The sequence below is a fragment of the Tachyglossus aculeatus genome, chromosome 7 (genome assembly GCF_015852505.1).
Source record: "Tachyglossus aculeatus isolate mTacAcu1 chromosome 7, mTacAcu1.pri, whole genome shotgun sequence".
Classification (NCBI taxonomy): Eukaryota; Metazoa; Chordata; class Mammalia; order Monotremata; family Tachyglossidae; genus Tachyglossus; species Tachyglossus aculeatus.
The window spans coordinates 54068499-54082433 of NC_052072.1; the positions used below are offsets into that span (position 1 = coordinate 54068499).

Genomic DNA, 13935 nt, shown 5'->3' on the forward strand with positions numbered 1-13935 from the left:
TTTATTAAGTGCTTGCTGTGTGCAGAGCATTGTACTAAGTGCTGGGAAACAGTATTTTGGAGGGAATTAGACCCGGGACCTCTCTCTTGAGGGACTCATAATCTACAAATATTGGTTGTGGGGATGTCGCGGGAGGAGAACTGGAGACAGATCCGTTGGGAACAACAAAACTCTAAAATATTAAAACAGCATAAGGACAAAGACAAATGTGCTATATGCAAAAATAGTAATTGTGGTATTTAAGTGCTTACTATGTTCCAGACACTGTATTAAGCTCTGGGGTGGATACAAGTTGGACACAGTCCCTCTCCCACGTGAGGCTCACAGTCTCAATCCCCATTTTACAGATGAGGTAACTGAGGCACAGAGAAGTGAAGCAACTTGCCCAAGGTCACACAGCAGACAAGCGACAGAGCGGGATTAGAACCCATGACCTTCTGACTCCTAGGCCCATGCTCTATCCGCAGCACCATGTGCTTGCTATGTATAGCGCACTGTACTAAGCGCTTGGAAGAGTACAATAGAACCGAGTTGGTAGACACGTTTCCTGCCCACAGTGTGATCCATAAAATAAGGACAGGGTGAAGGGTTTTTCACAAAGCTGCCTAGGCCCCACCCCTGCCATTTCCAAGCAGTCTTTGGGAACCCCCATGTTTAGGAACAGCATCATTTGAGAAATCTTAACCTTGGGCAAGTCACTTAGCTTCTCTGTGCCTCAGTCACCTCACCTGTAAAATGGGGATTAAAAGGGTAAATCCCATGTGGGACATAGATTATCCAAAGTGATTAGTATCTACCCCAGCTGTTAGTATAGTGCCTGTCACATGGTAAGTGCTAAACAAATACCATTAATTAGGTACCGACCTCACAGTTGGATTCCAACTCAGGTCAACACCAAATGTGTAGGAAAAATGCATGTCAACTGCCCACATCTTCGACCAGGAAATCTCAGGCTGTGGCATTGATTTGCCTTTGGCTTAAAATTATTCATGGGGTTTGATTATTTTGTAAAGTTAGGTTAAAACTTCACAAAAGTTGCGTTTAGGTTTTTATTGTGGTGAATCATAGACACCAGCTGCAGTGTGAATGTTTCTTCAGCAGTAGCCCTCATTTTTGATACTAATTGGAACCCTTGGCATCACAGTTATGTTAGCTTATGTAGCAATGCTATACCCTTTTGCTGCTGGAATATTAAGCTCTTGACTGAAACAAACACTACACACTGTCCAGTTCTTGGTGTGACATGACAGTTGTATAATGGCAAGAGAACATTGTGCGCGCCCCTTCCCCTACCTCCCTTCCCCCCCCCCCCCCCCCCCCCCCCCCCCCCCCCCCCCCGCGCCACATGTGGGTCTCGTGTTTGGCAAAGGAGAGAATATGGCTGTGTTTGGGAATAGGAAGGGAATCTGGGTCTGTTTTTCACAGTCCCATGTGCTCTACAGATGGCATTTAATTCTTGCTGGGAAAAAGACACTGAAAATGAGAACGTAGGATTTACCCAGATTCTGAGTTTAGATGTAAAGTTTAGATGGGAATAAAGCAACGGGAACTGAAACATCCTCATTGTCCTCATCATGGGTCTGGCTGTCAGAGGACTAATCCCAGCTCTACCACCCATCTCCTGCATGACCTTGGACAAGTCACTTCACTTCTCTGTGCCTCAGTTCCCTCATCTGTAAAATGGGGATTAAGACTGTGAGGGGCAAGACCATTTCAACCTGATTATCTTGTATCTATTCGAGCACTTACTACAGTGCCTGGGACATAGTAAGCACTTAACAAATACCATTAAAAAAAACCCCACACATAAAATAGTGCACCCTTTGAGCCCTTTGTTTGTGTAGAGGCCATTCTTGGTAGTGGAGGAACATGCAGTATTGTGGTTTGTGAGCTCCTTGTGTGCAGGGAATGTGTCTACCAACTCTATTGTATTGTTCTCTTCCAAGCACGTAGTACAGTGATTTGCCCACTGTAATTCCATTCATTGATTGATTTCAACCCCTTGGCCTCAAACAGTCCCTCACGCTCCACCCCAGTTTTCCTGATTCCTCCCGTTTAGGCTGGACTATTCAGTGTGCCCCCATTTGTACCTCTCCTACTGCTTGCCTCTTGCTTGCACCTTCTCTTCGTCCTTCAGCTCCCTCCTCCTTCGCCCCCAATGTACCAGAGCCCTTCCCATCTTCAAAGCCCTTCTGAAATAACATCTCCTCCAGTAGGCCTTCTCTTATTAATTTTTCATCTTCTATTTATGCATCATCTAAGCTTTTGAGTACTCCCAAGATCCTCCCTGCCCTCCAACCCCCGTGCTTACATATGGTCATCTATATTCTGTGTTGTGTAATCGTATCTGTAATTGGCTTAGGCGTCTGTCTCCCCAGCTAGGTTGGAAGCTCTTTGAGAGACAGGATTGTATCTGCTAATTGTATCATTGTCCCCTGAATGGTGACTGCAGTGATACGCCCACAATGGCTACTTTTGTTGGATGGATTGAGAAGTCTGGTAGGGAGAAGTATGCAGTCTGTTGTCAAAGACCAGAACAACAGAGGTCTTAACAGCAGCAAGCACCTCTGCCCTCACCTACTTTGTAAGCCACCCTGTGTATGTTACTCTGAGTGGCTTAGTAATAGGAGTCGGGGGCACCTTTCTACTTCCTTATGCAAACAGTGGGAAAAGCTAAAATAAAACACAACAAAATCAAGAGCAAAAACAGGAACCAAAAAAAGAGATACAGTTGCCTTCTGCACAAAGAGACAGTGGAAAAAAGCTCCTAGAGAAGCAGTGTGACCGTAGTGGAAAGATAAACAAAGAAGCAGCGTGGCTCAGTGGAAAGAGCCTGGACTTTGGAGTCAGAGGTCATGTGTTCAAATCCAGGCTCTGCCAGTTGTCAGCTGTGTGACTTTGGGCAAGTCACTTAACTTCTCTGTGCCTGTTACCTCATCTGTAAAATGGGGATTAAGACTGTGAGCCCCATGTGGGACAACCTGATTACCTTGTAACCTCCCCAGCGCTTAGAACAGTGCTTTGTACATAGTAAGCGCTTAATAAATGCCATTATCATTATTATTATTATTATATTGTGTCTGGGAGCCAGAGGTCCTGGGTTGTCATCCTGGCATTGGGGCTTGCCTGCTCTGTGGCCTCGCCAAGTCGCTTCCATTCTCTGGACTTCAGTTTCCTCATCTGTAAAATGGGGATTCATTGTGAGAGTGTGAGAACTGAGTGGTGCAGGGATCGTATCCGACCTGATGACTTTGTGTCTGTCTACTTCAGTGCTTAGTACAGAGCTTGATATATAGGCACTGAACAGATAACACAGTTATGATTATTATTAGACAAAGCAGAGGTGCAGAATGTATTTGGTATCACTGCTCCACGCAGGAGTTCTGGGCCTTCCCGGGCCTTCCTTCACCACTGTGAACGGTCTTACCCTGACAGCCAGGGAGAGGAGGGAGGTACAAATGAGGAAGGACACTTGTGGTTAGTCCATCCACTAGGGCACTCAGATCCGGAATAGTGGAGAGTTGGCTAAACAGTTAGTTTGCCAGTGTTCATGTCTTTGACACCTGGTTCAAAGAACAAAAGTCACTTTTTGATCTCTCTTTTGTCTTGCAGGTACGTGTAAAGTGAACTTTCCAGACCCGAACAAGCTCCATTACTTTCAGCTAACCGTAACCCCAGGTAATGAGTTTTAAACACTTGGAAACTCAATTTTTATCACCTTGTAAAATGCACCTAGGGCTGAAGCTTATATTTTCAACTTGCGAAGTCACCCATAATTTGGTCTGGATTTGGAAGAAATACAGATTGCTGTGACAAACGCAAACAAAGAAGTCAGTTGCAAGTCTAACATTCCACTTAGACACACAGCTACATATACATGTTCCCCACTCAAATACACCCCTCCCCCCCCACACCACTCAGCCACACACAGAAAACTGTCTCACACAGCTGTACGTGCACAGACTACTGTCACATTTAGGCACATACACACGGAGGCCACTGTCATCCGCAGCTACAGGCACACCGCACAACAAATAGTTGCAAATAATCTCCCACACACATAGCAACACCCTCAATACTTGTCACCAAAGCAAGTGTGCATGACCAGGATTGGATGGGTGGCAAAAGGAGGTGGTAAGAGCAGCAGTTCCACTGCACTCCCTGGCTCTGCAGAACCCTGCCCCTGCTCCCTGGCAAAGAACTCTCCAGAAACTTTGAGAAATGCCTGACTTTGTGGAATGAGCACGGGCCCGGGAGTCAGAGTACCTGGGTTCTAATCCTGGCTCCACCACTTGCTTGCGGTGTGTGATCTTAGGCGAGTCATTCTAACTTCTCTGTGCCTCTTCCTCCTCATTGGTAAAACAGGGATTTGACACTTGTCCTTCCTCGTACCTGGACCATGAGCGCCGTGTAGAACAGGGACTGTGTCAGACCTGATTTTGTTGTGTCTGCTGCAGCGCTTAGTGCGGTGTGTGACACATAGAATGCACTTAATGCATACCAAAATGATCATTCTTAGGAGCCAGTGGAGGCTAGAACTTGTAGGAGCAGCAGTGGAGGTTGTTTTTATTCCTCCCTTTCCGTGTCAGTTCTCTTTCTTTCAGGGCTCTTTGCTGTGGCAGTGGCCACTAGTGATAGGGCAATCTCCTTTCTGAACTTAAGGGGTTCACACAAGGGTTTTGCGAGGTAAGTAGAGAGTCTCTTCACAGGCCCTGGAGGGAGCACAAGCTGTATTCTGTATTTTTTTCAAATCATTCTCAATTCTGGGAGGACAAGCTAGATGCCAAATTGAAAGGCAGGCATTTTGTTCTCAAACTGAAACAGGGACTGAAGTGGTCATGAACCATTTTCATGTCATGAACCATTTTCATGTCATAAAGCAGATTAGGCCATGATAACACAGCAGAACCTTCTATAATAATGTAATTATGTTCTTGGAAACTCTAATTAAGTTCTTAGAATACCCTAGATGATGTGAATCTGGGTTACATAAATCTTTGTGCCAGCGGGGAATTAAGCAATATCCATCTGCTGTAATAACAGATGCATATCAACTTCATCTGTCCACACTGAAATCACATGGCCCAGGGTTGACCTTCTGTTCCAAAGTGATCCCGACAGTGAGACTGCATCCATGAGCATGAGACTCTCCTTGCCCAATATGCTCATTCAGATAAAGCTGGGCACCTTTTCTGGCCTCTGACGTTTTTGCCATGGTGGTGATGGCTGTCTGAGAGCCATCCTTACTTTCCTGTGGTTCCTCCCCACCCAGTGCTCAGTGACACACCTGGTAGACAGTACATTTGGTGGGTGCAGTATGTTCATTCAGTTGATGGTATTTATTGAGCAATTACTGTGGGCTGAGCACTGTACTAAGTGTTTGGTAGAGGACAATACAACAGAGTTGGTACCATGATTCCCGGCCACCAGCGAGCTTACAGTTTTGAGGGGGAGGCAGACATTAAAATAAAGTACTGACGGGGGATTGGGAGAGTATAGGGTTGTGTACTGGGCAACAGAATACTTTTGAGAGCTCATCAGTAGCAGATATGACTGATCCCTCACCCATATAGAGAGCCATCATCTAGGGAAGATGGTTGCCTAGTAGAGAGAGTACAGGCCAAGGAATCAGAGGGCCTGGGTTCCTATCCTGGTTCCACCACTTACCTGCTGTGCGACCATGGGCGAATCACTGTAAAATCTGTAAAATGAGGATTAAATCCACCTCCCTCCTACTTAGACTGTGAGCCACGTGTGGGACGGGGACTGTGTCCATCCTGATCATCTTGTATATCTACCTCAGTGCATAGTACAGTGCTTGGCACACAGTAAGTGCTTAACAAGTCCCTTAATCATTATGACCCTGAATTGCTTAGGAAGCATTAAGGATGTGGAGAAGGGGAGATCCTCTTTGTGATTTTATGAAAACCTGGGTAAAGTAAAAAAAAAAAAAAAAAAAGACCCCCCAAAAAACAGGAATAAAAGTGATGATTAGACATACTGGATCTGAGAAATGGAGGAGCACTGGAGCAGGGACATATGCAGGTAGGGGAAATTGCTTTGTGTTAGTGAATCGATTTAACAAAAATCTTATTAGGTAGTCTTCGGGAACATCCCTTTTTCCTTTTGTATCACCAGCCTCTAAAGAGATGTGAGTGAACATTCTCAATTCCTGGTAGTCATCATTCCTCATAATCAATAGAATAATTAAACTTTGGCAGGTGATTGTAATTCAGGTTTTATGGTTTCAATCTCCAGTTTCTTCTACTCTTTCATCTGTCCCTGAAGTATTTGTCAGCAGTTTCTTTGACTATTTTCTGAAGCAGACAAAATTCCTTAGATCATGTGCTTATAAAGCAGACGGCCACTAGGGGGCGCTCTTGTCAAGCAAATACAGATTGATTTTTTTTAAGTGGTATTTGTTAAGTGCTTACTATGTGCCAGACACTGCAGTAAACGCTAGGATAGATACAAGGTCATCGGGTTGGACAAGTCCCTGCCCCCACAGGGCTCACAGTCTTCATCTCCATTTTACAGATAAGGCATAGAGAAATGAAGTGACTTGCCATAGGTCACCCATCAGACAAGCAGAGGAGCCAGGATTAGGACCCAAGTCCTTGTGCCTCCCAGTCCTGGGCTTCTATTTGGCCTGAAGAAATGATGGCCTCATACATTTTAGCCATCCAGTAAAGTGGTAGGTGCTATTCTCCCCATCTCTTAGCTTTCTAATAATAATAACAATAATAATAATAATAATAATAGCATTTGTTAAATGCTTGCTATGTGAAAAACACTGTTCTAAGCACTGGGGAGGATACAAGGTGATCAGGCTGTCCCATGTGGGGCTCACAGTCTTAATCCCCATTTTACAGATGAGGTACCTGAGGCACAGAGAAGTTAAGTTACTTGCCCAAGGTCACACAGCTGACAATTGGCAGGGCTGGGATTTGAACCCATGACCTCTGACTCCCAAGCCCGTGGTCTTTCCATTGAGCCAAGCTGCTTCTCTATTTCAACATGCCAGAGTGATAGGTTTTCAGAATCCATGAGTACATCATTTATTCCATCATAAAATGAAAGTCAGAGTTCCCAGTTTGTGCCAGGATGTAAATCCTTCTTTCACACCTTGGACCACTCCCCCCTCCTTGAAGCACTATTAGGCCTCAGTTTCCCCCCAGCCTCCTCCGCTGGCTCATCTTTCTCCTGGCCGCTCCTCACAGGTAGGTAGGTGACCCAGAAGACTATTGCGGGCCTATCCCTCTTCTCCCTTATCCCCCACTCCCTCAGAGAGCTCCCCTCTTCACAGTGCTTTGGCTGCCACCTGTGCGTGGTTGATTCCCAAATCTACCTGGCAGCCCTGACTGTTCTCCTCAAACAGTGGGTCAGGTCGTCCTGGATGGCCCACTGGCGCTTGGGGTCAGCCCATCGCTGCTCAGGGGCGGTCTGTTGGTGCTCGGTGACAGCCCAGTGCCCCTCCCCCTCAGAGTCAGCTACACGGAGTCCACTTTGTTGGCTGCCACTTAAAGCAGAGGTAGAGGCGGCCTGACTGGCATCTGGTCCTTCTCTCCTTAGTGGCGGGGACATTGTCTCCTCAACTCAGGGGAGGGCAAGGAGGCAGAGGTCTCTATCTGGACTGATTTCCTGCAGCCCCACTTGGAACCTCCTCTGGAGACCTTTGGGGTCTCAAACATCCTAAAACAGAGCAGCGTGGCACCTGGGAGCCAAAGGATCTGGGTTCTAATCCTGGCTCTGCCACCTGCCTGCTGTGTGACCTTAGGCAAGTCAATTTCTCTGTGCCTGTTTCTTCAACAGCAAAATGGGAATTCAGTACCTGGTCTCCCTTCTACTTTAGATTGCAAGCCCCATGTGGGACAGGGACTGTATCCAGCCTGATTAACTAGAATCTACCCCAGTGCTTAGAATGGTGCTTGACACATAGTAGGTGCTTAACAAATTCCATTAAGTAAATAAAAATGAACAAACAAAAATTCTTACCCAAGGTCTCACAGCAGACATGTAGCAGAGCCAGTATTAAAATCCAGGTCCTCTGTCACCCAGGCCCCTGCTGTTTCCATAGGCCACACTGCCTTTTGTCTACACTATTTCTCCTCTTCTTAATCAGTTTTATGTGTGTGTTCTCCTGAAATCTGAAAGATCCATGTGGGCAGAGGTTGAAATCTACCAATTCCATTGTATTGTACTTGGCAAGCACTTAGTACGGTGTTCTGCACACAGTAAGCACTCAGTATATAGGATTGATTGATTGATATGCCAAGGCACTGCCAGACTGCCTTGATTAACCCAGTGAGCTCCCAGGCCTGGGACCGCCGTGCTTATTGCCACACAGTTACGCCGAGGATGCTGTAGCAGAAAAATGAGTAAGAGCAGGGTACCCAAGCAGTTCCCCAGTGGTGGAATAAAACTGCATACAAAAGTGCAGAGCCTTAGAAGAGGCATTCCAAACAACCACGAAGTGCAGTTTTTCTCCAGTGAGACCGTTGTAGCAGACAGAGCAGCAGGTCATTAAAGAGCAATTGGGAGAAGGATCGCTGTCCTGGAGCAGAGACTTAAGATAGATTGGGAGACTGAGGCAGTTTCAGAAAGAGCAGTGCAAACCGTGATGTGGGACTACAGTGTTGGACTGGATTGTTGGTCATACTTGGCTCTTTGCTCACACCCACACTTTTGGATAGGATCTTTACCTTTTTTTTAAGGTATTTAAATGCATACTATGTGTCAGGCACTGTACTAAAGGCTGGGGTAAATACAAGTTGATTGAGTTGTACACAATCCCTGTCCCACATAGGGCTCACAGTCTTAATCTCCATTTTACAGATGAGGTAATTGGTGCACAGAGAAGTGACTTGCCTAAGCAGACAAATGGCAGAGCGGATTAGAACCCAGTGCTTCCGACTCATAGGCCTGTGCTCTATCTACAAGGCCACACTGCTTCTCTTACTGTCAGTAGCTTGATATATATTTACCTTGGACCGGCCGTGTTCTGGGGAGTTAGGGAGAAGACCCAATGAACTGAAGCTTGCATTTCAGAGGCTGCTTTCTTATGCTGCACTTTCCATCTTTGCTTTCAGCCAGTGTTGATCATTCAGGAGTTGGGAATCCCAGTTTGTGCACAGTTCAGCCTTGTGCTTCCACTTGCTTGTCTTCCTTTCAACCATTTGCCAACTCTTGAGCACCTTTCAGGAAAAGAAAAAGGAAATGAATCTCCTCTGAAAGTTTGGTGGTTCTTGAGCAGTGCTGGTACAGCGGATGTGCGTACCAACTCTGTTGTATTGAACCATCCCAAGTGCTTAGTACAGTGCTCTGCATATAGAAGCATTAGAAGCTTCTGATATAGAAGCTTTGCATTAGAGAAGCAGCGTGGCTTAGTGGAAAGGGCACAGGCTTGGGTGTCAGAGGTGGTGGGTTCTAATGCCGCTCTGCCACTTGTCAGTTGTGTGACTTTGGGCAAGTCACTTAACTTTTCTGTGCCTCAGTTATTTCATCTGTAAAATGAGCCCCATGTGGGACAACCTGGTTGCCTTGTATCTACCCCAGCGCTTAGAACTTTGCTTGGCACATAGTAAGCGCTTAACAAGTATTATTATTGTTGTTGTTGTTATTATTATTATTATTATATTATTATTATTATTATTATTAAAGAAAAAACTCAATAACTACCATTGATGATGGAGAGGAAGCTGGAACTGTTGGCTGGGCTGAAGCTTTGGGATTATCTGAATTTCAGTCATCTGGGCTATCCCTGTCTCTTATTTTCATGGATAATTGAGAATTGACACAACTTACATATAAGTGCTACAGTTGTAGGATGATGCTTCTAAATGGAGGAGCCTTGGGGAAGTAGTGTATTAAGGGGTTCTCAGGACAGAAAAATCCAGAGGGAAAAATTAAAGCAGTGGGTTAGAATGGAGGTTGAAGGTTGATGGACTGAGGAAGTGGGGCTGCAGAGGAAATTCCATCAGAAAAGAGGAATGGGCTTAGTTATTTTGGAGTTGGGGTCGGAGTAGAGGGAGAAACTATGAAAATAGTAACTCTGCATCATTTCACAAAGAGAAATTTAAAAGTTAAAGAGCATCTCTGAGATTTGGTTAGAAATTAAAATTAATATTTAGTTGGTAGTGTGCTGGTTATCTGGAGAGTTGAGTTCAATTCAGGATTCACCGTTAACTAAATGCTTGACTGGGTAAATCCCTTGACTTACAAGCCTCAGTTTCTCTATGTGTAAAATGGGAATCCTATCCCTATTTGTATTTTTTTTAATGGTATTTGTTAAGCACTTACTATGTGCCAAGCACCGTTCTAAGAGCTGCGTACATGCAGGCTAATCAAGTTGGACATAGTCTCTCTCCCACATGAGGCTCACAGTCTTCATCCCCATTTTTCAGATGAGGGAACTGAGACACGGAGAAGTGAAGTGATTTGCCCACAGTCACCCAGCAGACAGCTGGCAGAGCTGGGATTCGAACCCAGGTTTTTCTGATTCCCAGGCTTGGGGTCTAGCCAGTAGGCACACTGCTTCCCCTGTTGACCCCAGGAGGACATTGTGGGGACTGTGAAAGTGCATTACTGTCATACTTGTAATAAGCGCTTTCCCATGATGGAGAACATTGATGATTTGGGAACCTAATTAAAAGGAACTCTTCCAGTGTTCTGTTTGGAGGAATACCGTGTACCTTGGGACTCAACACTTCTCAAGTTTCTTGTTGGACACACTACTCTCCTCACTACTCTCCTTAGTACAGCATTCCTTTCATCTGCCAGCTGGCACTGCCTTCTGGGGGGCAGGGAGCCAGGAGGCTATTTTTGGGGGGCAGGGGATCTAGCTCTTGGCTTAGAGAATGGGAACAATGAGATGACTTAGGTTTCCTGATAGCAGTGGGGAAACTCATTCCCTGCAATCTCTTTCTCCTAACAAATCGGTGACCACCTTCCTGGTTCCCTTGGAAGAATTTGGGAACCTGACATCCAGATTAAATGAATGAAGAGCTCTAGAATGCTTTCAGTATGTACCCTCTACTAGGCACTAAGCCTTGGGGTACCAGCAACACAAGAAGAAGCTACATGGCCAGAGCACGGGCCTGGGAGTCAGAAGGACCTGGGTTCTAATCCAAGGTCCACCATTTGGCTGCTGGCTTACCTTGGGCAAGTAACTTCATTTCTCTGGGCATCAGAGACCTCATCTGTAAAATGGGGATTGAGACTGTGAGCCCCATATGGGACAGGGATTGTGTCCAACCTGATTAGTTTGTATCTATTCCAGGGTTTAATACAGTGCCTGGCACATAGTAAGTAAATAACAAATACCATAAAGAAATAAAAAAATATTGGACATAGTTCCTGTCCCATGTGGGGCTCGCAGTCTAAGGTAGAGGGAGAACCAATGTTTAATCCTTATTATACTGGTGAGGAAACTGAGACACGGGGAAGTGAAGTATCTTGCCCAAAGTCACACAGCAGAGAAGTGGCAGAGCCAGGGTTAGAATTTAGGTCCTTCTGCCTCCCAGCCCCGGGCTCTGTCCACTAGGCCATGCTGCTTTTCACTGGGAAACCAATCCCAATGCTGGAATGTTTCCCTGTTGCTGCCCCAAGCATCAGGCTGGACTCCCTTTCTTTGCTGCAGTCATTCTCAGCAAAAAGCCAATTTCATAAAGGTGTCATCCCCAATCCAGGCCAGATGTGTCCATTTCTGTAGCACTGGCAGTGCTTGAAATTCCTAGACAGTCCTGGTGATTGTCCCTGATATGAGCGCATTTAGGGAAATGAAATCCAGCTTGCAACTAATAAAAAAAAAATTCTAAAAGAGTCCTAGCATCTGGGCTGTATAAAACGCTGCTGCTTGCCAAGTTCCTGGAATAAGCGGCGTGGCATTGTGGATAGTGCACAGGCCTGAGAGTCAGAAGGACCAGTGGTCTAATCCCGGCTCTGCCAGCTGTTTGGCTGGGTGACATTGGGCAAGTCACTTGACTCATCTGGGCCTCAGTTACCTCATCTGCCAAATGGGAATGAAGACCATGTGGGACATAGACTGTGACCAACCTGATGGTCTTGTGTATAGCCCAGCGCTTAGTACAATGCCTGGCATATATAAGCACTTAACAGATACCGTAAAACATGTAATTATTGCTCCATCACACATCCTCAGTGAGGGTAGACTTCCTCTGGTCATCGTGCTCTTGACTGGCGTAGGTGGCAGCAGTGGCTAGTAGCACTACCTAATATTTACCGGCATGGACTGCACTGGCCAAGTGGGGGAGAGTGACTCGTTATATTTCATTATTATTATTATCAACATATTATTAATAATAATACAAATAATAGTGGTAGTCATTAAGTGCTTACTATGCATTAAGCACTGTTCTAAATGCTGGGGTAGATACAAGTTAATCAGGTTGGACACAGTCCCTGTCCCACCCAAGGCTCACAGTCTTAACCCCACTTAAATATAAGGGAACTTAGGCCCAGAGAAATGAAGTGACTTGCCCAAGGTCATCCAGCAGACAGGCGGCAGAGCCAGATTAGAACACAGGTCCTCCTGGCTGCCAGGCCCGAGCTCTATCCAATTAGGCCAGGCTGTGGATCCCGTTGCCTTCTTCTAGCAGTGACAAACTCAGCCCTATGTCCCCTGCAACATTGATATCGCACAGTGTTCTCTCCATTCAGGTCTTCAGAATCAGAGAATATTAACAGAATGCAGAACTCAAAACCAGTTATTGCAAAGAAGTTATTCTTCTAAAAAAGACTGAGATTTGCTCAAATTGTAAAATCAGTTGTTTGTTTTTTCAAAGGTAAAAGTATAGAGAAATTTCACATTCCTCCTTCCCCATTTCTCTTCTCCCACTTAATTTTCTGTTTCATTTCTACAACTCAGAATTAAATCGTTTCATTGTACCTAGGTAGGGTTTGTGGATTTTTTTTTTTTTTACCAGTTTGTGTTTATTTCACTCATTTTTCAGGTCATGTACTTGATGTATTAGGTGGCTACTTTTAGGTTCCCAATAAATTATTTTCCAAAATGATCCTCCATTTACAGTGTCTTGAGAATTCAGAATTTTCCTTTTTTTTCTTAATTTTTTTCCCTCATCTCATGCCCTATCAGCTACATCTTATACAGTCCTCTGTTTTTAGTTGTTGTGCAGTAAGGCCTGGGCACCAATTTTTTTTTAAATGTTGAACACTTTTTGTATTAACACCCAGTTGAATTTGATCTGAAGCTGGTTTAAAAATAAAAGATAGGTGTAGAAATTTCTCTCCTGTCTGAGCTTGACCAAACTGGGGGAAGGGATGGATGATTTCTCAGCAATAGTGTCTAGGGCACTTCTGTAAATAACACTCTCCCCTTGTTAATTCCTAGCCCAGCTTTCCTAGCGGAATTGGCGACTACATTAAGCTCCTACCGGGTGGTGTTTTGTCATGTCTTTTTCTCTTAGCAGCAGCTTGCTATCCTCTTTCAACAGGAATGTGTCTCTTTCACAAGAAAATATAATAACATATATTGGATCGGTAATGAGAGAAAGCTCCCTGGTGGCTGAAAGAAATAACGAAGTGCCTTATACTCCTCTTTTTTTTAATCTGTTGATTAATATCCAGCGTATTTTCAGCCTGTGACGGTTAATTTCCCGTCACAGAAATGCAACCCATTTGGTAGACCAAATTGTCAATCTTGCCTAATTTAGGTTTTAATGAGCATAAGAAGGCTGTTTAAATAGAAGCTTAGCTTGTGACATTCTAAAAGGGAAGGCGAAAGAACTAATGATATTCAGTCTTCTGATTATATTTATGCAAAATTGAACGTTAAGTGCACAGTGATGTCAGCTCTCAGCCCAGAAAGAAGAATGGAACTTTGTATATGGAAACTAATCAGATGATTGAATGAATGAGGGTATCAATCAATCTTATTTATTGTGCGCTTATTGTGTG

General features: G+C 44.8%; 1 protein-coding gene across 2 annotated transcripts in view; it reads left to right on the plus strand.

The window, feature by feature from the left end:
• Positions 1 to 13935, plus strand: part of UBE2F (ubiquitin conjugating enzyme E2 F (putative)) — a 158597-nt gene that overhangs the window by 44996 nt on the left and 99666 nt on the right. For both annotated transcript variants that reach the window (XM_038749771.1, XM_038749772.1), the window contains exon 4: positions 3613 to 3678. In XM_038749771.1, the coding sequence (XP_038605699.1) occupies positions 3613 to 3678 (66 nt within the window). The remainder of the gene's footprint in view (positions 1 to 3612; positions 3679 to 13935) is intronic.